The 25,079-nt window shown below is 43.8% G+C and overlaps 2 protein-coding genes across 2 annotated transcripts in view; one reads left to right on the forward strand and one right to left on the reverse strand.

Moving 5' to 3' along the window:
* Positions 1-3,692: 3,692 nt before the first annotated feature.
* On the reverse strand, positions 3,693-5,905 carry LOC308129694 (protein FAM72A). Its single transcript, XM_080495717.1, has 4 exons — positions 5,386-5,905; positions 4,862-4,939; positions 4,168-4,292; positions 3,693-4,078 (listed from the first exon to the last, which is right to left on the reverse strand). The coding sequence occupies exons 1-4, from the start codon at positions 5,535-5,537 to the stop codon at positions 3,984-3,986; spliced, it is 450 nt and encodes a 149-aa protein (XP_080351843.1). The 5' UTR covers positions 5,538-5,905; the 3' UTR covers positions 3,693-3,983.
* An 838-nt stretch (positions 5,906-6,743) lies between these two features.
* Positions 6,744-25,079, forward strand: part of srgap2 (SLIT-ROBO Rho GTPase activating protein 2) — a 55,853-nt gene continuing 37,517 nt past the window's right edge. Inside the window, exon 1 of the mRNA XM_080495014.1 lies at positions 6,744-7,218. Coding sequence (XP_080351140.1) covers positions 7,152-7,218 — 67 coding nt within the window. The 5' untranslated portion in view covers positions 6,744-7,151. The remainder of the gene's footprint in view (positions 7,219-25,079) is intronic.

Consider the following 25,079-nt stretch of genomic DNA (forward strand, 5'->3'; position numbering starts at 1 on the left):
CATGCAGAAATGCAGTATAAAAAGCCTTTGCATCACTCGTGTAGCCAGAATAAATACCTTTATGAATAAAAACAAAACCCAACTGCACTCACCTTCTGCTGCAGCACAGCTGTATATATAAACAAACAAAAAAAAAGTGGCTGCTTTTCCAGTGGACAGGACGGTGACAAATATCAGCTTTTCGTGGTCTTGAAAATAATATAATGGCAAATAATGTAATCCTGAATCCTGCCATGGAGTTTGTAGTGAGCGCTTGTAAATTGCACCGGACCTCCGAGCGCTTGGAGTGCTGTGGTGCGTTCCATGACCTCTTGGAAAAGTCCTTCATGAAAATTGTTTTGACAATACATCTGCAACCAAATGTCTTTATCTTCTCCTTTCGCCATTGTACATTGACAAAAACGCTATTAAAAAAACAACAACTATGTTTTTGTTTATGCAGCTCGCTGCAGATGCAGTCAGCTCGCGCTGGAGCGTGAACTCCATGAAGATCCAATCAGAGGGCTTGAATACACTGACGTCACACTTGGCCTTCACCACTGGATTTGTTTAATGCACTTGGATATAGGAGGACAGCGCAATATCAGTTGTTCGACTGAATTAAGATTGTAGACTTATAGAATGTTTTGTTTGCTGTTATATGGCATTCTATTAAGTAATCAGAGTAACAGTTACTGGAGTAGTGGTAAACACTCAAACAAAATGGATGGGATATAATAGACACAAACACAAAAGACAGCAATAGAAACAAATTACCAACAGAACTTAAAAAAGGCCCAAATGTGCTTCTATATCATATCTGAAAAGTACTTTAAATTCTGGGTTTATTTTTTTTATATATATATATTGCACCTCTCATATGCACTGAAAGCTCTAAAGTACATACACCGAGATACATTGTGCATGGACTTTAAACTTAAATCAAAAGACCAGTACATTTTGTGGAACAGAGTAAGATTTGCAACAAAAAAAGAAGGAAAGAAAAAAATGCTGATGTTGTTTAGGCATGAAAAGCTATTTGCACAGATGCTACCAAAAACATGTGAAAACAAGGTCCAGGACAACAATTTGATTTCTTCGCACCACCTAAATTACTTTGTACGTGTCCCAACAGCAGCAAAGAATGCTTCGTACAGAGGCATGCAAAAACAAATTCCCAAACATCAGTCAGGTCAGGTTGAAAAAGGGACTCGTGTTGTGCATGTGGAGCTCTGGGACCACACAGTACGAGCTGAAAAGTCACAGTACAGGCAAATCAGTAAAAACTTCATACTGAAACAGACGTTTGTAGATCATCCACAGACATATTGTCCTCTGCCTGAAATCCCGCTCATGTAATAGCCTTTATCTGACCCTGTTACCTGTGTTGGAGGGCCTGATACTCAAAGCCAGTGTCTTTGGTAAAATTGCGTTTATATAATACACATTTGTTTTTGTGAAAACCATTCATGAACAGTATTTCCAGAGGGGTGAATAAGTAATCTCAGATCACGTTCTCATGGTTTAAGATGTGGAAACCTTAATACTTAGAGCATTTTACACTCAGATTTATTTTTTTTTTTCATTGCATAACAGCAAAAGTGTGCGCCACTGTGTCAGGGGCTGCTTAAAACAAAAAAAGATTTGTCTTCTACTACAAGGATTAATGAGGAAAACATGACAGTAGACCTTCAAGACAACCCGGATATTTTTGAGAAAAAAAAATAGTTTATTAATTTAACAAGCATACAAAACAACAAATCATTTTTTGTTTTTTTTGTTTTAAACATTTGATGTGATTTCAGTGCAATTTCAAAATATACATTTTCAGCAGGGCATGTTAATCAAAGTTAATCACGTCAGAAACGGCCACTTAAATAGTTCTTCTGATTATCATATTTGACAATTGTCCTAGCCAGAGGAAGCTCACGAGTGATACCTTCTGGAGGTAAAACTGTATACATCTAATCTTCAACATACAAAACAAAGCACTACACAATTAAATATTAAATACATGAACAAAAACAGAAGTACAATCACACACCACAAACCAAAGCATTTGTAAACAAGGCTTGTAAACAAAATGAAAGTATGTGGTTATACATTTTTGGTTTGTGGATTTAATAAATACCAAGCAGATGCAATTTATCCACACAGACAGTTTTTGGTGTGAAAGAGTAACAGACTGTCAGTTGTAATGTTACTGGCGGAGGGTGTGGAGAAAACCTTTTCCTCAACTGGAGGTTATAGCATAGATACACAGATGCCAATTAATATTGGGGGGGGGGGGGGGGAGCAGCTTTTTTTTTCCTTTTATCCTTTTCCTTCAAGAAAGAAGAGTGACATTCAATGTTTGAAAACAGTACAGGCAAATCTCACTAAGACTGTTACTTTAAGACACGATCACCTTATCAGCAGGTCACTGCAGTGAAAAAACAAGCGCTCAGGGATGGCACCGCCAAAAAGAACAGATTTTAGTTTACTCAAATACGACTGGAGGGGGGGGGGGGGGGGGGGGGGGGTTTGAAGCTTCTGGTTAGTCGATGACCATCAGCTGAAAGCTAAAAAGTACCATTAAGCTGCAGTCTACAGTGTTAAAAAGGGTTTAACTGCCCACAAACAACTTCTGGGAGAAGCTAAATGAATTGAGGTTTATTGATCAGCTACAAGTGTCGTAAGCTGATTGCCTGGAAGAGAGAACTCCTAGTTAAAAGAAACTGGCCCCAGAAAAACCGATCAATATTTTTAGACAAGCTAAATACTGATGTCTCGTGGTTCTCTGGAGCCGACTCTTCTCCGCTCTTTAGGTGCTACAGGTATGCTGCTACAAAAAAACAAAACAAAAAAAACCAACAGTGGTGGAACAGAAACACACTGTAGACAATGACATCCATTCAGAGCTCATGTTTCTATAAGTCTGCTTTATGGTCCATATTTAAAAATTGAGCGGGATCATTGACTCAGTTTATTATGATTCATATATAAATACACCCCCCCCCCCTCCACTCTGTTTATACCCCAGGCAGGTGGAAGCACATCCATTCATAGGTTAGTATGTTAGTACTGGATAATGCTACAGTTATGAATTCGTCTGGGTATTAAACACATACTGCTGCTGTTAAGAGGTTTACCAAACACTGTGCTAGCTTTTCAAAAAACTCCCCGATAGAATGTCAGATCAAACAAATGTGCTCCGTAAAAAGCAAAGGAATCATTCAGTATTTGTGCGGTTTCTCCAATATGCGAGATTCAAAAAAAGCACTCAGTTACAATCAACTTCTCATTTGCACCCAGCCACACCGGGAGAATATGTCTTCAAGACATGACCGTTAATGGGAGTTTGTCCTATTACAGCATACGCATAGGGCAGAGAACACCTGCCATTAAAATGAATAAAAAGGCAGATTGCAGTTATCTGAAAATCAGGTGTAACGTAAACAGCTTGAAAGAAGCGACTCATCATCCCACAGGGTCAACTTCTCAGGAGAGTGATCCAAACTACGACCACGGAAAAGCAGAAAGCACTAGATTAAATTGTCTAGTTGTCCAAGTCCACACGGATGTAGGGGGGGGGGGGGGGGGGGGGGGGAGTGAAATGGGTTTATGTAAATGTGTGTCTGTGCTTTTAACAGTGGAAAGTGGTCACAGGTCAAAAGGGTAATTCAACACTAAATTACGGGGACGAAAATGTTCCCTCTGTGGTGATTAGCAGATTCAAACATTGAAGCAGGTTGTGTTTTCGGCTGCAACCTCATTTAATGATGTCACATCAGTGGTCAAACGGTGACCGCCTGCGGTGACACCATAGCCGGAAACACTCTGGCCTAATATTTATGACGAGAGAGAGAGAGAGAGAGAGAAAGAGAGAGGGAGAAACTCAAGTGTTTGATTACCCTTTAAGGCTCATCTTTTCAGTCTAATCCCAGCGTGGTTTGTACACTTTTCCAGGTCCACCTCTCAGCTATCGGTGCTTGGGGGGGGTCTCTCAATTTGACCTGTTGCGTCTACCTGATGCACTCCTCCTCTGAAGCGTTTAGCGACTCTTCACTCTCACTGTCATCTAGTTCAGGAAGATCGCCCCACAAGAGCAGATTCAGACCTGCAGACACATTTGGAGGGGAATCGTGAGGACTTTTTTGGATGTCAAGAGAGAAACTGCAGGGAAACAGGAAGGGCTCTAAAACTGACCTGTCGCATCCAGTCTGTTCAGAGTTGATACGGCCTCGCTATTGAACATCCAGAAATGTCCATTATTACAAGAGAGCAGACAGGGTTTGCAGGGGGCCACGACATGATATCCCACAACATTACCGCTGGGAGAGGGAGAGAATAAAGAAGAAACATTAGTCAGCATTTTAGTGGGGGCACTTCTGAAAAGTGCTAACTCAACTAGTGGGTGTCTATTATCTCACTGATGTTTGTTTTTGCCCTCTATAAAAACAACAAAAGCTTGGGAAAACAAAAGAGTTTCCATAGCGCACCTCTAGCGCTGACCTGTGCTTTAAGGTAACGTCAGCAATAAATGCTTAATGACATTGATTTGAATACTAACAAGTATAGCATCGTGAATGTTTGACAGAAAATTAAGTGAAAACTACTATAGTAGATACTGACTACTAGTAGTTTCATGATTGCAAAATAACTGAAATGATTTTGGACAGTTGGACAGACAAACACCATATATGGATTAAAGTAATTGCATGCCCTTCAAAATCGGCATAGTAAAATTATCAGTGAATAACATGTACTATAATAGCTCGGCATTACATGAAAACTGTTTACTGTGGGGATATGGGTGTTCTTTTCATTAGCATACTTCATCAGCAGATGGTTTTTCTACAGCAAACACTGCAAGGCAAAAAGAAAAAAGACTGTTACGTACCATTTGAGACATGCAATGTCTCTCAGTTTGCATTTACAGCTTTCAGTGGAGTAGCAGCTGGCCACAAAGTCAACAGTTCTTGGGGGAGGGAGGGTGCATGCAAAGAGAAACAAACATAAGCATAAAAAGGATGCAAGTCACAACAATGATATCATATGTACATTATATTGTAAAAGTTGTTAATCACAGTTTGGGTACACGTTTGTGTATTTTGATCGCCACTATGGGAAGAGAATAATTTGATCCTAATCAATTAGAATAACACATCCAATGCAGTTCAGACATGCTCACAGATCAGATCATCTGAAAGTTGCACACAAGGACTGAAAAACACAGTCACAACTTTAAAAATCAAACAAACATAAGCATATGAATAAGAGGAAAACGTGTTCAAAAGCAAAACAGATATTGGACAGCGACAACAATCTGTGAGCAGGCATCTTCACGGTGTTGTGCACTGTCGCTTTAGCCTCATCAGACGTAAACAAAGGTTAGCAGCGCTTGCTAACAGGATTAGCACTTACCTATTGGGAGGTATATCCGTGGAAAACAGCTCGACCTCGGTGTCTGCCAGGAGCACTGCCTTCATGCCTCTCGTGCAGAGCATACTCTCACAGAAGATGCAATTCACTTGAGCGACACACTTGTTTTTGAAATTGGCGTTGGATGTAGACATTGTTGTTGTGCTCACACCAAATAGCAGAAAACGGACGAACTCTCTCGCTTCTCCTGCCTCCGGGCAGCAAACTCAACAGATAACAACGGGCGACGGTGGGCGTCTGTTGCTGTCCCGTCCGCTTCGTTTAATAATTAGATGTAGATTGTTGACGACGGCGGTCGCTCTTACGTCCTTGTGCAGACGCTAGCCTCCTCCTAACGAAGAGCTAAATGTTAGCTCGTCCTACAAACATACAGGAAAGTAGAAACCGCCGCGACGCAATTTCGGTGTAAGAAAACCGGCCACTGTATTGTAAACAAACACACGGTGTCGGCAAACGACTGGCCTGTTTCACACAGCTGGCTGCGCATCCATTCGGATGTTAGTTTACAGCTAACCAACTAGCTGTCAGTTTTGTTTACAACTTCCTGGTATTTAACGGCACTTCCTGCATCTAGCTTTAAAAGACCTCGACGCTCACTCTGATTGGATGTTCTCCGCAGTGGCGCGTCCTCATTGGTTCGCTGCAATGGAACGTCTCAATGTGATTGGATAGGAATTCAACTTGAACCGTCCCACTTTTCAAAGCTTCACACGAAGCGATTGGTGTGATTAAATGTCGTTCAAATCTAATCATTGTCTTATTTCAGTGGTAAAATAAAGTTAGGCGGGGACATTGCCTGATATAGAAAAGTTATTTTGTTGCAATTTATACACCTACTAGTTTATCTTCTTCGAACAAACTGTATGAAAGTTATGCATGCCATCACTACTTCCGTGTCATTTTGTACTGAAATTACCCAGTTATATTCCCACAGAATTCCAAATTGTGAGGATTTTAGTTCATAAACACACAGTCGCAATTAGTGATTTCAGTTGAAAAAGATTGTAAATTGACTGATGATCCAATTATGCATCATGGGTTGCCTTTATATGTGAAGTTTGGCCTTTCGTGACGCATTTTCAGTGAAATATTTAGACCAAACTCACCTGATCAAGAATGCTTTTCTGCGTTTGGGAATCCCAGACGAACCGTTGGCTGGTCCTGCGCACTGTGGGCTGCCAAGCAGTCAGCAGCCAGCCCCTCCATCCCCACTCACTCTCCTTCCTCTCTCACTTCAGGAGGGGGAACAAGAAGGGGGCAGTTTAGTTTTGGACAGGCAACAGTGAGATCGAGCCTCGATCATAGCAAAGGAAGAAAACTAAACAACAACAAAAAAAACTTAGTGCCATTTTTCTTTTTTTCCCCTTTTCTTTCTTTCTTTTTTTTTTTTAAAGAAGGGTATGAATCACATTTCACTTGAGGTTGTTTGCACCATAACCGGTTTTGAGGAGGCGGCGAGGCGCGGCGCGGCGGCTGAGAGGAGCAGGAGCAGGAGCACAGCGGCAGCGGCAGCAGCGCCAAACTCACAATGCGCCCTGAGTGAGCGGAGGCAGGGAGACAATACAGATCCCCGGGCAACGCACTGAGGAGCCGCGATCTCTCCTTTCCTAAACTCCAACAGACCTGCGCCGGAGCGGCTGCTTTTCTTCCCCTGTAACTGCTGATCTTTTCATTGATTGAGAGAGAGAGAGAGAGAGAAAGATAGACTTCACTGCGAGGGACAAGTGGTTTGATCTCCAAACTCAGCCATGACGTCTCCAGCCAAATTCCGAAAGGACAAGGAGATCGTGGCCGAATATGAAACTCAAGTTAAAGGTAAAACTTTTTCCAGGCGTTTTACGTTTTTAGTGGACACCGGGATACTCTATAATGGTGGAGGGGGATGTGTGATTCCTCGCTATATGCTGTGTTTTTTTTCCCAGACTTGGCAAAATGCATGATTTTTTTCTCTCCCTCTATCTCCCCCTGAAGCCTTACCTCTTTCCCCCCCCCCCATAAAAGGAAGGCTTACCTTTTTTTTTTTATTATTATTATTTTCTCGCAATCTATGGACGACAATTGTCATTATGCGGACGTGGCGGATCACTAATATATAAATAATTGCAGTTATGAATAGAACATCATGATCAGTGTCTCCAGGCGTGTGAGTGCTGCCGCGGCAGCGCACACATGGTCAACAAAGGCAGGGTGGCAAAAAAAAAAGAAATCCGCGGTGGTGTCCAGATGTGCCCCGAGCTGAGTCTGTAAAAGGTGTTGGGTGAAGGTGATGGGATGTACTTTGTGCAGGCGACCCACTGGGTGGATGTTTCGACATTGAACCAGGCAGGCAGGGCGTTTTCTCCCCCTTCTTCTTCTTTTCCCTCTCTCTCTCTTGCCCGTCTGTGCGCCTTGCCTCTGCACTGGCGGCTCCGGCATGAATTAGATCGCAGTTCGCCAATTTAAATGATCAATCTGTGCGAAGGCTCGCTCATTGATCAGTCCATCGCCGCCGCCTCTGCTGACGATCAAGGACATGGGAGCAGCAGGGGTGGCAGAGCAGATTGTAGTTGTTGGGAAAAAAAAGGGGCGTTGAGGTGTTAACTGTTTAGTGGCTGATTGCCGTGCAGGATTCAAGTCTTGGCGACGGGGAGTTCTCGTCTGCTCTCACACGATATAACGTTACGTGGTACACACGGGGAAAGGTGAAGCGATGTTAGGAGATCAGATATGATCCTCCGACCGAGCAGCATGTTTGCAGCTCACTGCAGTGGCAGACGACTGGATAGGATGGACAACTGCTTTCCTCGTCATTCTCATTTTAATCCAAGGAGCAAGGCGCTTATGTCTTGTGTCTGTGTCGTTAACCTCACCACACTTGAATTGGAAGGAGTTGTCCATAATGGAATTTCTGGTGTTTAACACAAAGATGAGTGATGGAAACAACGGAGAACCCGCATAGAGTTTGCTTTATGATGTGTAACTAGATTTCTGCTGCAATATTTTGATTGATGAGATTAACAAGTGCCGAGCAGGATAAGAACCATTCCTCTACAAGATCATCCTTAATGTTTGCAACTTTACAAACCGCTTCATGGGATTGAAATCTGTTTCCCATCCATCCATCCATCCATCCATCCATCCATCTCATCCCAGACTTGAATCGCAGGGTCCCGAAGCCTCTTCCAGCCAACACCACCAGAGATGCAGGGTTCCTCCTGGATAGCTTGACAGTGTATATACCATTGAGTAATGTCTTTGCATCAAGGCAGGAATCTGAAGTATTGAGAGGGAAAGAAAAAAAAAATACAGGCATGGGGGAGCATGCAAATGCCACACAGCCATTCTTCCATCAATCTTCCATAGTACTTTATCCAACTTAAGTTCCCAGGCTGCTGGAGCCGATCCCAGTTGACGCCGGGAAAATGCAGCTTACATCCTGGATAGCTTGCCAGTCTACTGCAGGGCTAATGCAGAGAGATGTCATTGTATTCAGGAAGGAAACTGGACTACCTGGGGGGGAAAAACTGTTAAGCGTCACAAGGCAGGCATGCAAATACCCCAGAATAATGGCTCAGCCAGCCACGTTCAAACTTTATCTTTGTAAGGTGACGGTGTTAATCACAGTTTCACTGTCACACCTTCATATCCCGTGGTGGCGATTAAGTTTGTTGTTCTGTTAAATTCATGTTTCTGTGAGTCTACATGAGGCAGGGATTGATTTTAGTGTTGCTCCCTAGAAAGCCTGTCAGTCAAACACACAGACAAAGTAATCCAGTGTAACTGTATTCCCGTTAACATTAACCACACCTTTTATGAACAACTTCCCTTTGGTTCACCTGTCTATTTGAAAACCCCTTTGTTTGTCACCACAGAGACATTAGTATTGGTAGACTGCTGTTTATGCTTGGCAGCCCATGTAAAGACTTTCTGTCCATGCTGCATTGTGGACTCGTCTGCCGTGTTTGTCAGACCGCGGACTTAATGTTTGTCCATCGACCCTGTGCATTGATTTCTCCTGTCAGTTACTTCATTGCTCCCCAGTCAACAGCTGTGTTGTTTTCTCTCCTCTGTCCTCACTTGGGTCCACGTGCTTTTCCACATACCGTCTCCCCTACCTGGAATGAAGAGATGAGAAGGCTAAACCTGTGCTTCCACATAGCTGTTTGAGGTGTGTGTGTGTGTTTTCCCCTCTATGTGAGGATGTCTCCAGGTGTGTGTGTGTGTGTGTGTGTGCGTGCCATTCCCAGCAGTCTGCTGTCTCGAGGAGAGACAGACGGTGTGTTATTACCCTGTGCGCTGCTCTTTTGAGATTCTGTAATATAGGGTCTCACACAGCCATACGCGAAGCTGCTATACATGTCATCCTCTGTCAGTAGGTGTCTCCCCTGCTTCCAGTCTTCCACAGATCCTCTCTGATCTTTCAGTCCAGCGAGGAGAGGAGGCTCCATACCTACCTGCTCATCGAGAATCAAGCAGTAGGAACGACTTTGCGGCTATACGCTGCTGCGGTTTGGGGAAAATAAATGTAAATCCTTTTGGATGTCATCCGTAAACCTCTGCAGAAAGAGAGGGAGACGCATAAGTCTGCATTTTATTCTCCCAGAAGTAAATTAAGCATTTGATGAGTGAATGAGTCCTTATAATGTGAGATGTTCGCTCCATCTGGTATTCCATCAGCTCCAGATTAACCTCCGTGCCAATGCTATCATATACGCTCCAGTACTACGGGTAGTCTTTTGTCGTACCGCTGTGAAACATGCTGTTGCTGGTCTTGAGTTCATTTTCCTACCAGTGTCAGCAGGTTCAAAAAAGTGCTGGAGATTCACAAACCCAAGTGGTGACTGCTTGACTCCTGTAAAACCCGACTGATGTGTTGTTTTTCACGTGTGGAACAAACTTCAAAGTGCACGTGAAGCGATGCTCTCGGCGTCAGTGGACAGTCACATCGCCTCTCAACACCGGGGGTCAACGAAAGTTGCTTCTTGAATGGCAGAGTGACGCTTGAATATCTCTTTCTCTCAGGCTTTGTTTATTTCACACGGAGCGCTCCCACTCGAATGTGGGATCCTGGCTGATATCAGGAATGTTCCTACTTGTGAAGAAAAAGGGTGTGTATCGAACAGAGCAGAGAAAGGTGACCGACATAGGGAGAGAAAAAAAAAAACAGAAGAAAGAGAAGACTTTGAACAGAAATGCTGCCACGAAGCTGCAGCGTCGTGTCCGTTGCTGAAGCCGAGTTCAAGAATAAGCCTATCGCCAACCTTTTCACACACACAAGGAGTTTTTGATCTTCCTGGTTAAACGCTATTACCTTTTGTTTTGGCGGCGAAATCGTCGCCAAATCATTTCTGCCTTCTTCCCATTCAACTTCAGAGTGGAAAGCTTTAATTCCGACTGTGGAAAACATTTCAGTGGAAAACTGAAGGAGCACCCACTATTAAAAGTCATTCGACAGATGTTTCATTTTTTTCATGTACGTTTTGGCTCCACACCTCCGCATCTGCCGGAGTTTTTACACATCTGCGAACTTTTAACATGATGTCTTTCTTGCCACTGATAAACTTTATTGATTATGGCTTTTTTTCACAGTCTGCTGGAGCAATACAAAAAAGGGGGCCTTTGCCTGAAAAAATTATTGATCTTTCAACTAACCTCGAGCAAACAGATGGAGATGATGATGATAAAGAAGAAGTGAGCCCTGTGCACTTCTTCCACGCTGCGATTGTTTTCCAGATGTGACGGTGAAACAATTTAACTTGGCGGATTTGATGTTGACCTCTTTTCCCTGACGAGGAATGATTGGCGGTGTGGTCACACACACTCATGTAGTGAGTGTGTGTGACCACAGTAAGCTACTAAGGTACAGGTTCACGAGGCAGCTGGAGAAACGTATGATTAAAGATAAATGAGTGCTTTCACTGGCTCACAACGGGAAAAGTGGTGACTCAGAGAGGTTTTGTCAGCAGGATTATGGGCCTGTGTCTTTGCTTTATGTGAGGCTCTTTGCTCTTCCTGTACTTTAGCTTGTGAGTGTATTGCCACTGATTTATGTTTATTTAAGATGTAATAGCTATAAAATGGCAAGAGGTCAATTAGGGACAGCTTTGGGGCTTTGTGTGTGTGCGTGATCGTTTTAACAACCCCTGGTTAGTTAAAGCTAAACTGCATTAACTTTGTGATGCAGTTCTCAACCACCAGTCAATCACACCACCCTGAATGGTAACGTTTACTCGCTGCACCCTGTGTGAGTGTGTTGACATCTGTCGGTGTGTGTTGGATGCAGTAGGTTGTGAGTGTGTGCGTGTGTGTGTGTGTGTCTGTGTGTGTGCATGTGGAGGGTGGTCCTGAATGCTGTATTGTGAGCTGAATGGAAATGCTGACTGAGCTTAAAATAATCATTCAGGAAGGATGTTTGTGTGAAACGGAGGATGAGGAGGCTGGAACGTGGATGGATCATACAGGAGTGCGTGAGCCTTCCTGTTTGGGCACAAAGCAGGCGAAGGAATACGCTGCTACACACATACACACACACACACACACACACACACACACACACACACATATTGGGTAGAAGTACGTCTGCTTCATGAAGCTTCTTTTTTTTTTTTTGCTCTGCAATTAACACACTTGTCTCTCAAAATGCAAATGAACAGAGATAAAAACTAGTTTTTTTTTCTTTTTCAGAAACAAAATCCTCCATTCATCAGAACAATGCGTTCCAAGTCAGATGTTCTATTGTCCTTTCAGATTTGTGCGTCATAGCAGTTGCTTCGTCTTGCTGTATCAGCAGTACAGACGACATGCCTGAAAACTCTCATTGATTTTCTGTTGAGTTTTTACCTGCCTGCCTCTTCATTCTTCAGTGTTCGATATGGCGATTTACTGCGGGGCTGCGAGTGGCACCTGAGAGAAAACACACAGCGCTGAATTTACTAACTTCACAAAGTGCTGAGTTGGCTTTCTTCAGCGTTCGGACTAAGCTCTGTTTACAGGCCGGTGAGTGTGTTTTTTGCAGTGTGGACTGAGTTGATGATCAGTTCGTGATTCAAAGTCGATGGGATAATTAAATGTCAGGATGCAGAATGAAAGAAATATGAAATAAACACGAGCAGGAAGAAATAATGGGGCAGCCAAGTAGCTAAGGTCAGAGTTCATTTGCTTAGTTGACTCCTGGTCATTGGTGCCAGATGTTCCAGATGCTTTGTTGGGCAACAGATGTTCTGTCTGCCCTGGTTGGCTAATCGTTGACACTTCGGCTGCCACCCCTTCACTGGGCCGACTGCGCTGAGGCATGTTGGGATTGGTTGAAATCGCCCCTCCCTCTTTTTCAGGTGCTCCTGCCTTGATGTACAAATAGTGTGTCTTTGGTGTGCCAATGTATCCCAGGGTAGCCTCTGATACTGATTGTATATTTTGACAGTGAATATTCTCCAGAAGTTCAACAGAAAGGAATCCAATAGCAGTTGAATTGTCCTTTTGAAAATTTGAAAGGTCAAGTCGTTGCACCAGATTAGAAAACTCTCCATCTCAAAAGCTACAGATCAAAAGCTGATTTTTTTTTTTTTTTTTTTTTTTTACCTCAGGTAGTTTGGCCAAGTATTGCAAACCATCATAAGAACTTTGATTAGCTCATTTAGTTCAGGAGCTTTTTTTTTTTTTTCCCCCAACTTCCTAAAAGCCAAGTTTGCATGATAGAGCTGAAGTGTGGGTGGTTACTTTTCTAATCAGGCGCCATGGTTTGGAGCTCATGACCTTTGAATGAGTGTCTTATGTATATTTCACCACCTTGATCTGACACACACACACACACGCACACACACACGACCACAGCACAACAACCAGTATGAGTATGCAAATATGTAAAATGCATTGCCATGATCTGGCCTTTTCTTTTTTTTTTTCCTTCTTCTCAGTCCTATTCTTCCTCTCAGCCTACAGTCAATGAACAATCAGACTATTGTGAAAGCTGCTGGTCTTCAACTCAAATTCCATACTATTCTATTCTTCTCTCTCTCTCTCTCTCTCTCTCTCTCTCTCTCTCTCTCTCAAAACATTTGCCAGTTCTGATGAAATGTGACACATTCATTTTCAACTCCCCTCCCATGGCAACTTAAACCAATAATCATGACTTTATGATTACAACACATGTGACACACACACACACACTGTGTGCGCATGCAGGATGGCCTCGGCCGGACACTGACTCACAGCCAGCAGAGAGAGATGATTTGTGTGTGTGTGTGTGTGTGTGTGTGTGTGTGTTGGTTCGAATATCTTTAAGAACAGAGGGATCTATAAAAAGCCAAGGGGTCCAAAGACAAAGCCCCCTCATATCCTCCGTGAGACAATCAATAGAAGAAACATCCAGCTGTAAATAAATAGAAGTGAGAGAAAATGAAAGGAAGAAGGAAAGGAAGGAGAGAAAGCACAACAGCAGAAAGGTTGGATAATGCTCCCGAGGGAGGCCGGAGGAAACAGGTTGTGTTTGAACAGCCTTCGTACTGGCTGAAAAGCAAGGGGTCTAAGCAAGGAGGAAAAATGAGCAAAGGCCAGGAGGGGGGGCAGGAAAGGAAGAGAGAAGAAAGAGGAGGAGGGATCTGGGAATCATGCAAGAGGAGGTCTGAATAGAGGAGGTATGAAGGTGTAAAGAAACCCCACTTCTACAAGACTGTACGATTCATCTGCTCAGCTCAGTCGGCATGTGTGTGGAGTATGTACTTGTATTAGCCTTTTCACTCCCTATCTCTGTCTCTCTTCCTCTCTCCTTCCCCCTCCATCAACAGCTTTTCCCTGCACGTAGGCAGAGTTGGTTGCTAGGGTTACTGAATTGCCCCCATTTTTCTGGGTTTGTGAGGAGAAGAGGGAAATGAGAAAGAATAATGTAGATTTGCCTCCCCTGTAGGGTCTGGCTAATCAGGTTGCCACCACACACACACACACACACACACACACACACACACACACACACACACACACACACACACACACACACACACACACTTCACTCTCATTTTGAACCTTCACACTTTGGTCTTGTCAGGATATTTATTTTTGATTTCTTGCTTTTACATTCCAGTTCTTCATATTTGGCCTCTTGCACATTCTTTATTCCAAATTTTCCTCACTTTCTTTCTTCATGGTGTCACTACTGTTTTTTCTGTGTGTGTGTGTGTATGTGTGTGTGTGTGGGATTAAGCGAGGGGCTGTTTGATGAATGGAAATTCTGAATTGTTACTGTTTCATGAAAACAATCTGGTCTATAATTGAAGGTTTTATCCAGATTTTTTATGAAAAACCTGAGGTGGCATTTCAGTCCGAGTTTTACATCAAATGCCTTAAATGAGTAACTGTGGGTGTGAGTGTCTTGGGTTGCTTCCAAGAGGAGAATTTCACTATTGTAACAAGTTTCTGTGTATTGGAAGAGAGCAATCATGGCACACTGGCACCCGGGTTCAAACACCTCTAATGCTATTTTAATGAAGCAATTCATCACCTCTTCTCAGCTGAAACTGCGTCTCACACGCACACACACACACACACACACACACACACACACACACACACACACACACACACACACACACACACATACACACAGTCACAGCCTTTTACATTCTCCGTTCTCCTACAACGTATGTCAATGTGTGTGTGAACACTGTGTTCTTCCCCCCGGTTTACTGTGAGAGAATACCAGTTCTATTTCCGTTCTTCCCAGCATCAGAGCCTCCCTGGTAGATGTTTCTCCCGCTTTCTCTCAGTGTTTCTTGTCGGCTTACAGAGGCTTGTTTAAAGTGCTGAGTCCTAGCTTTACTTTCAATCTACTTTAAATGTGAGGGTACCGCAGTTTTCTTTCCCACGGTTAACCCCCATGCCCTCTTTTTGCATAGTATTGTAAAAAAAAAACGGAAAAAAAACAGCACATGCTTTCTTGACTGGGTCTCTGCCCTAAAAAGGAGCATCTCCCGCTCTCTGCTCCTGAAAGTGTCGGCCCTTCTTCACCTCCTTTAATCTCATAATTCTTATCGCTTCACACTCAGCCTCACCTTCACTTACACCTTACTTTATCAGCATGGTGGATGTACGGTTGGTGTTCGGGTGTGTGCACTGCTGCTCACGACCTTAGTGGGAGGTTATATTGAGGTCTGGGTTTGTTGGTTTAGAGCATGTGAATGTCGGACATTGTCCAAACTTCAACATAACACGCAAAATCTGCTGCTGTGACCCGTTTGAATTGAACTGGTCCGCTGTGGGATTGACCGCACGTGGAGAGAAAGTGCACATCTCCCCAGCTTCACAGACGCTACATGTATTAGAGGGTGTGGTGGTGGAATATGAGCTTGTCTGTTTGCCCGCAACCCTGAATGCATTGAGGTAACATGTTGGCGCTGGTGTCATGCTCGGTGTAAATTAAACCACCCGGAAAATGTGGTTTACCTGCAGCCTGTGGCATGCTCCTGCTCCAGCTCCAGCTCCAGCTCCAGCTCCTGCTGCTGAGATGCTGCGGGCACAAGTGCATATCTGAGGTTTCAGATTTGCTCCATCACAGGAGCCCGTTGAACTAAACCTCTCCTGATGCGTCCTCTCACTGTGCATGACCGAGGGCAAGTGTACGAGAGGAACGTGGTTCTATGTGCACCCCGCTCGTACATGCTTAAAGTGTGTGTCCTGAGGCTGTGGGATATGTGTAGTCATGGTCTCTAAACACGCCATCTGCACACGCAACATATATGGGCGATAGATCTTTGATGTGCCCGTCGCACGACATCATTTAATCTCCCACGGATCTCTCAAGCTTGAGTGTGATTATCTCAAGATTAACACGGCTGCGTGTGTGGGGAGGGTTGTCGTACACATGGAGTAATCGATCGCACAGTATGATCAACTTTAAAACATTAATTTACTGGTGTTGACAATGCGCTTTAGATATGGTTTTGACTGAACAAGCCAACCAGTTTATGTTTTTTGTGCTGACACAGCCTGATTACTTGAAAAAAACAAACATCTGACATATTTATAAAGCTTTAGTGTTTTTTTGTTGGATGGTATTAATTTGATCCATCCTTCGTCTGTCCCTGTTTTTTCCCCCCAATTTATCGTTACAACTAGCTTGATACGTACTTTATTGACATTGAGCAAAATGGATTGAGCAGATTGAGCAGACGTTTTTCCAGGTCACCTGTCCCTTAAAGAGTGAACAAGTCCTGCTTGGTACTTGTGCAATATCACACCCATGACATGTCTGTATGGGAACACCACAATACAAGGTTTGACTTTAAAGAGTGTTGCTATTTAAGGTTTGCATTGTAGAGCACATATAGCTGTGGCATTATTCGGTGAGCTACAAGCAGTCCAATGTGTTTTGCAAGTTGCAGCGATGCATCTGAACATTATTTGCTTAATGAGAGAATACCAGAGTCTGGTGTTATTTCCGAGCATGTACCAACACAGACAAGATGGTGAAGAGGGGTTGAGAAATGCTTTAATTACAACCCAGCAGCACCCGAAGCAAATGAATGTTTTCGTGCACAAAGCATTAGCATATTGAATTTAGGTTTTAAAGTGAGCAAAACACCGTAGGTGATGAAAGCAGTTTGGTTGTTGTATGCAAGTGAAGCAATGATTTGAAATTTAGCAAGAATGAGTCCAAAATCTGCAAGTCATTTAAGTATTTTTGCACATCTGGGTTCTCCCTATGAACTTAAAGTTTCTAATGCTTGGAGTTTTCTAAATGCTGGACGCGCAGTTTGTGTTGAACATAGTAAAGTGGCGCACAGGTTTCAAAAAGATGGTGTCGAGAAGATGCATCAGCTTGCAGAAAACGGGCTCGTCGACCTTTTACCTTCCCCCACTTGAGTTTTTACAAACTACAAACCGACATCATCTAGATTCATCCATATAAAGTAGAAAGGCCTTTGTAATATATAGGCACGCTAAATATGAACATATTTTGAAAATTTTTGATGTTCATGTCACATTCCTACTTTTAACCAGGCATTTTCCCTTTGAGTGACAATTTGTGGTCCTAAAAGAGAAGAAAAAAAACAATACAGCCGTTTGAATAAAAGCACCCGGAAGTGTTTGTTCGCAGGTGATTCTTGGTATTCACCAGCCACTGTTGTATCCTTCTATTCATGGCGTGATTGAAAGGGATGTCTTTTCTGTCAGTGTGGCCCTCTCCTCCCTGCAGTGGGGGCCACAGTCGAGTGTGGAGACCATGTGCTTGCCTGCACTGTGGGATACCCCTCTCGGATTACCACCTCCGTCTCTCCCCTGACTCTCCCTCCTGTTCCCCTCCTCCCTCCCCCCTTCCACATTCCGACTCAGTCCATGTGCTTCAAACAGAGTGGAAATGGGAACATCCCACCCCTCATACATGCACACACACACACACACACACATACTCATTCCTGCTGTGCACTGGCCCATGTGGGACGGGGGTTTCAGTGAGGCTGCTGGATGTTGTCTGTAAAGATAACACACTGTCTGTTTCTTTAAGGCAAAGAAAGTCGGAAGAAGATTTTTGCCCGGACCTGTACTGAGCTGAGACAAAAGACAAAAAAAAAAAAAAAAAGGTTTTTCTCAGAAATGAGCAACGACAAGCCTTGAGTGTTTGGGGGTGCTGGGTGAGTTTGGAAAAAGACAAGAAGAAAAGGGCGTTCCTCAGCACAAAGAGCTTCCCCATCAATCACTTCATCACATTGGTGGCATAGCTGTCTGACACAAGCATGCTCTTTTGACCCCCACCCACCCCCCATCACTTTTTTTTCTTTCCTCATCCATTTTTCTCAGAATCCTGTGCTTCTTACTCCTCTTCTCAGTGATTTCTTTCTGTCTGAGGGCAACGATGTGTGTTAAAGGTGGCTGTCCATGACACTTATGCACATACACACACAGGCATTCTCTCTGTGCAAAGGTTGCAGTGGGAGGCAGCGCAGGGCTAAGTGGCCGAGTGTGAGTGGGGCTCTTGTCATGTGCTGGTGGTGGTATTCCCTCAGAGGAATGTGAAGGAGAGAGTTTCCCAGTCCGGTAGGGTGAATTCCTGCTGCTGACTCTGCGCGTGAACGTAAACCTTCACCAGTCATTGTCATTCCATTTGCTTTATGATTTGAACATAAAAATGTCTTGAAATCGCCGGTGTTTCCGAATAATGCACACAACATTCTTGGTGATGAAAGCTGGGTTTTTTTAAGAGTTACACTGAATTTGAGAATTGCTTTAGCATCTAAATTGGACACTTGAATGCAGGAAAGATTTGTGTTTTCTCACTTTTTTAATAATACTGCACAATATTTTGGCATTCTCATACAAGAGGGAGAGAATAATAAATCTGATTGTTATTCTCTTGTAGAAGATAATCACAGCTGTGCTGATGTTGACTACAGTAGCACAACCTTTAGTGTTAATGATCCTTTTATTCTACAGTTACTCCAGTTGTGTTTATTGGGTGACAGTAATATTGGTTCATTTATTTCTTTAGTCTTTTTTTTTTTATTTTTTTTTATTTTAGTGCCAACACTGAATCATTGAGGCTAAACATAAATGTTTTTTTTTTCTGCAGAACAATTCCTCCTACTGTATTTTTTCACCCCCGTTTCCATCGGATGTGATCATTTTAATCATGTAATTTGTCACATGTCTCTTCCATGTCAAACCAGACAAATAAACGTTCATGCTTCGTGTTCATCAGTCGGATTAAGTGTGCGTTACAGAGATTTTTATAATGTGAAATATCAACACTTGGAGAACGTCTCTCATCCCATCAGGTACTTTTGACCAAAGTAATTGTTATATTGGTGGATTGTGGCTTTAAAATTTGATTTTGGAGTTGTTTCTAAGTTGATGTTTCTGCACAAATTACAGTCTGACGCATGTGTGTATTTTTTGAACTTGTCACTGTCGTAAGCTATCACAGCAAAAAAAAAGTGATAATGATATGTTAATTTCACTGTCGGGGGCATTTGCTTTTCTCTCCAAGCAGGTGGAAACAAATATGCAGACATTTGCTGTTGGCATGAGAAATCTGACAATTGAGTTGGAAATTATCAGCGGAAAATCCAACAGCATGCATCTTCAGCCACTTCATCTGCTCCTGAGTGCAACATATGTTAAATATGGACTGAACTTATAGTAAAGTTTCCAACTTGTGTGGTAGTGGGTTTTTCTGCGATTCCTCCATACACCATTTGACTCTCTTGTGGAAGAGGCACAATCTTTTTTTCTTCCTGTAACCATGGAAACTACTGTGTAAAAATACAATTAACAAATGCAATCACACTGAATGTTGGCATTGCATTAAGATGTGTGAGGTAACTTCGCTGTAAGAACAAATCAAACTTGTCCTCTTTGGGATATATTCGATTTTCATGTTTAGGTGTCCAACAGATTGTGTACTTTGGAACACTGCTGAGAGCTAAAGAAACCGTATTTCAAGAACCCGAGACAGTGGAAAAACACGCAGAAATCCAGTGGAAACGCATAAAAAAAACCCAGCTGGGAGAGATGACTTTGTGTAAAACCGGCTATTGTATCGCCACACAACACGTTGACACTTAACTGCCCATTGTTTTCAGGGTCTTTGTGAGCGAAAGCAGCCAGGACGGCTCACTGTATGAGTGAGTCAGGTCCCTGCCTGTATCCCTCTCCATTGTGTCCTGCTTTGCTGGCGATGACAATGACGGCCACTGTCCCCCGAACCAAATACATCGCTGACATAGCTTACATTCTACATGGTCCATATGCACACGGCACAGCTGGCCTCAGCAGAGCTTCAACTGCATCCATTTTGAAGTCATGAATTATTTTGTTGTCTCGAGTACAAGAGGGAGAATGTGTCTGATTTTGAACAAGGGGAAAGGGAGAGGGAGAGCCTGTGATTCGCTTTTTTTTTTTTTTTTTGGAGGGAAAAAAAAAAATGCAGAAAGGAGGGAGCGCTTCTCTTCAGTGAGCGAGAGAGGAGTGTACGCCTGATGTCTGGGAGCTGGAGAATAGGAACAGCAGGACTCTGCTAGATCAAACAGGCTTCCTCTGCGGATAAGAAAGGGAGCCAGGCAGGGAGAGAGAAAAAAAAACACGAGCAGGGAAGGGGATAAAGAAAAGGCAAGAACCCAGCTCTTTGTAGTCTTCTTAAATTGGTGAGAACTGGCAAACAATAAACGGCACTAATGACCATCTTGCTTGTCTGATGTGTTTTGTGTCGGACTCCCGATCATCCGCCGGCGCGAGTTCACTCGGGCAAGTTCAGAACAGGTGTGGGCCGCACGTCTCCCTCTGGTCTGCTGTGACCCTTGACCTCGTCCCGTCCCCTCGCAGTCCTCGGGACTCTCGCTCTCGGGGGAGAGGGAGGGAGTCCGAGTGTTGTATACGGTCCTCTGACTGATCTGCGTATGCGAGCGTGCATGTTTACGATGCAGAGATTACGCTGTGTGAAAGTGCTCCCTCTTCTCACCCTTTAACTCAGAGGCAGCATCAATAATTCAGCCACACATTGCAGTACACAATGCAACACACAGCACTGCGCTTTCTCCCTCTCCCTCTCTTCAAATTCCTCTGTATTTATCTACCCGCTTTTAGACAGTTACTCTACCACCCCCCCCCCCCCCCCCCCTACCTTTTTATCCCTCTTAGCCCCTCCTTCCCCTCCCCACCCATCCACCGAGTCCCAGTGGACTTGGTTCTGCTCACTCTGTCGCTCTCCACTCTGTCATGTTTCCACTGAAGCCGATAATCTGTCAAACCTCTCACTTTGTTTTTCCCCTTTCCCTCCCACGTGGGTCTCTTTTTCTTGTATGAGTTGTACTGGCGTGTCCATCTCACCGCAGTGCTTTTCCTTTTAAATGTTACTGGGGTGTTCTGGTTTTTTTTTTTTTTTGTAGGGGCTTGAGGGGATGCTGTAGAGGAGAGCCTGGAGGAAAGGGTGTGGCCACCCACACTGCAGTACTCCATTGTGTTTGTACTGATTCCTACATGATGTCCTTCTGACAAACAGTACCACACACACACACACACACACACACACACACACACACACACACACACCACAAAGTCTTCGACCTCATGTTCCTCTCACTGCGCTTTGGAAAGGTGTTTCCTTTTGGTATCAGGGCTGTCTATTCCAGAAACCAGATAGCTTTGTTTTTTTTTTTTTATCACAAGTTTAAAGCTCACTGGGCAGCAGCAGACTCTCATGGTGTCAGAGGGCAAAATGCCTGAGAAGGAAAGAAGTGACCGGCAGGATTTGACCACAAGGCCAAGGGCAGTAACCTTTTTTTAAAACTATAGTGTAATACTTCCAGAAGTTTGTCTCATCGCCGGCTCTGCTCCTTGTGAAGGTCAAAGCCTGGGTCCAAGTACTCGGCACCTAATCTCTAATAAACATCTTCACAGTCGCCAAAGATACATTTTCTTACTTTCTTCAAAGGCCTTCAAAGTTACATGTGTATCCTTATTCACTAGACATTGTTCCAACAGTATGCACCATTGCGGGGGAACATGTTGTTGCAGGCAGTACTGAGATAGATATATATATATATATATATATCAGGAAGTCGAGTTTCAGTAACACAGCCATGAGGTTTGACACTTCATCTGATGCCAAAAACACTGTCTAGCATGTTGTGCTTTTATGTGGGATTTTCCAGCTCTTGGGGTGTATCGCAGTACAATCATTTTCTTTTCTGTCTGGTCGGAGGAGCGTATGCACAGACGCGTGGTGGAACAAATACTGTAAAGCAGCACGTGTGTCTGATTCGTACGTTGTGTAAAATCTAATCTCGCCTCATGGTTTTGGACATTTGTTCCGGATCGTCGGACCTCAGACTTCACAGCGGTATTGCGAAACAAAAGAGAGATTGTTCCTCTGAGAGGCAGGTTTTAGCTGACTGTGATGGCGACCATCAGACCATTCGTGACACTGTGATATTTGAGCCATGGGGACGATCATGTGGGTGATATGTCATGCTTGCTAAGTAGCTAAGTAGCTAAGTATGTGTGAGAAAGTGAAACTGGGGTGTGTGTGCGCGCGCGTGTGTGTGTATGTGTGTTTCTGTGTCTGACGTGCACAAAGGCTGGTTTCACTGTGTATTAAGGCGTCCTCGGGCTGACCTCAGGTGAGTGTTTCTTCCCCCTGCAGTGGTTTACAAACTGGCAATCTTCTCTCACACCATCTCAGAGAAAAGGAAGATAGTCATTTTGATACTCCCCCCCCGTCCCCCCCAGCCCCGGTGGGTGTTGTTGTTTTAGTTCAGTGTGACAATTTGCTCAAGGCTGTATTTGAGTCCGTTGTGAATACACACCGCTCGTAGCTCTGAGCTATACACGGGCTGAGTGACGATTCACAGACGGACTGACCCAGGTTTGCTCTGCTGCTGAGAAAATTATTCTGATATATTCTAACCACACACTGAGCGCGCACCAAACCTCACCCCTCCCATCTTTTGGGAGAACGCTTTGTGTGAAACAGTCTGAATCAATATCATTATTTGAATGAGAAGCGATAATGCTCAAGCAAGTTAAAGTGAAGGATTTAATTGAGTGAGTGGAATTTAGACCTCTTTTTACTTCCTCTGAATAGCCGCAGAGCACTGGGTTATAAAGCACTGGGATTTTTGACTCATTTTACCGTACTCATGCTCAACATCCTTCCTGTCGGAGGCACTAGAAAACACTGTTGAGCATAACTGTAAACCCTGCTTCCCTCATCCAGCTGTTGCATTGACATAACGTACTAGAATCCATTTGAATGCTTACGTTCTGCAACATAAAACATCCTCTTAATTCAGACAGTATATGCTGTGGTATACATTTTGTAATGAAATATATAATTTGGTTTTTCAAAAGTATTGCTTTAAATAATAAGCTGCATTTGTCCGGGCAGACTGTAGACGCTGATTAGTGTAATCTGTATCACTCTCACATTAAGCCTCCTGAATGTATTAACTTATGCATTTTCTGTCATCTAATTCTTCTGCACATGGTTTGAATTCTTTTTATAAACGACACATAAATGCAGGGAAAACGTTTTTGAACATAATCCAAGTAATTCTTCTGCAGTTCTCACTACAGGAAGAAGCTCCAAAATATTAATTAAGGAGCTCATCTCTAATGAGGAAAGTTGAAGTACGGAGTGGGTTTTAACCCGAGAAATTTATGAAGTGAACAATGACCTGAGTTCTCATTCATCCCCTTTTTAACAAGCATCCACTGGTTGGTCTCCCTCTTGAGAGCGGAGTTACTTCACATCTTTATGAAAGCAACTCGAGTTAAAGCCAGCGAAGAGGGAATAATGCTGCAGTGAAATGGAAGGAAAGGAGTAAAAACTAAAGTTGATTCCCTCATGTCCTTCTTGTGCTGTTTATAAAGAAAACGTTGCTGTAGGGGTTCGTGGTGCTGAGGTGTGGAGTTGTCCTCGCTGGGAGCTTCTCCGTGCAGCTTGGCCCAGTTTCTCTCTCCTCCTCCCTCCAAGTGTCTCTGCAGCATCCAGACACATGCTTGTGCAGGCAGGTGTGAATGTGAGCCAGGATGCATACAACTGAACGCGACTGTCGCTGTGTTAAAATGGATGGATGAAAAGTAATACTTATTGTAAGCTCTTCATTTCACAGCAAATTAGACCCCCCCCCCCCCCCCCCCCCCCCGTCTACAAAGCTGCATTCTCCGAGGGTTGAGGAGAAAATAGGGTGGAGCTCAGACGTGCACATTGTTGTGATTTCTTGTCTGCTTGTCGTGTCGGTGTCTGCCGGGGTCGTTGTGATGGACTGCCACCTGTTTGAAATGGAGGCCATATTTCATTGGCCAACCTCAGGTCCTGGGAGCCGGTCCCTCTGCTGCAGTCATTACGCTGCAAGGCCACTTCTGTCGTGTGCAAACACACACGTGGGTGCGCGGTGACGCGCATTTACCCAGCGTGAGAATGAGTTATATCTTTGGAGCGGTGGGTTATAGGGGAGGATGAAACAGTGGGAGAAAATGGGGAAGAGAGGGCAGAAGGAGGGGTCATTGCAGTAGCTGCATCCACTGTATCACTCTGAGTCACACACACACACACACGCTGTTGTCCAATTATGACCTCCTCGTTTTTTACCTCCACGATAACCTTTACTTTTATAGCTTTATTATAAAGCGTGAGCTACGCTATCTTCACATCCACAGGCCGGATTTTAAAGTCTGCCTCAGTGGGTGAGGCAAGTCTTGATCCAAATGAGCCGAATGACTTGAGTCGATGACAAAAAAAAAAAAAATAGTTGATAGTAGTCTGTGCTCATCGCATGAATAATTGATTGAATTTATTGCCGTACGGCTTGGTGAATTCTTCTTCATAAAGATGGTCACGCGAGCATGTGGCCGCACACTCATGCTTGCTCATCCAGTCGGTGGTGTGTTTCCTCCTCTTTCTACTGCATCACCTCATCTTGTGCACATGCCCACTAAAGCCTCCCCGGAGCGTCCTCCCTCCCCGTCTGAGAAAACTTGCAGCAGAAGACGGCGATATAATGACCTCAAGGTGAATGCGCCGATAGTATCTCATCTCCTCGACTTTTGTTTTGGTTCTCAAACCCTTGTGTGAGGGAACATATCCTTTTGCACTCTTCCCCATGCCTTTGCTGCTTTCCACTCGCTCCCAGATAAGGATCAGCAGCCATCAGCAGATACAGTCTTTAACTCGCACGTTCCGACCCAACCTCCCCTATCTCCATCTCTGC

Source organism: Blennius ocellaris (assembly GCF_963422515.1).
Source record: "Blennius ocellaris genome assembly, chromosome: 4".
Lineage (NCBI taxonomy): Eukaryota > Metazoa > Chordata > Actinopteri > Blenniiformes > Blenniidae > Blennius > Blennius ocellaris.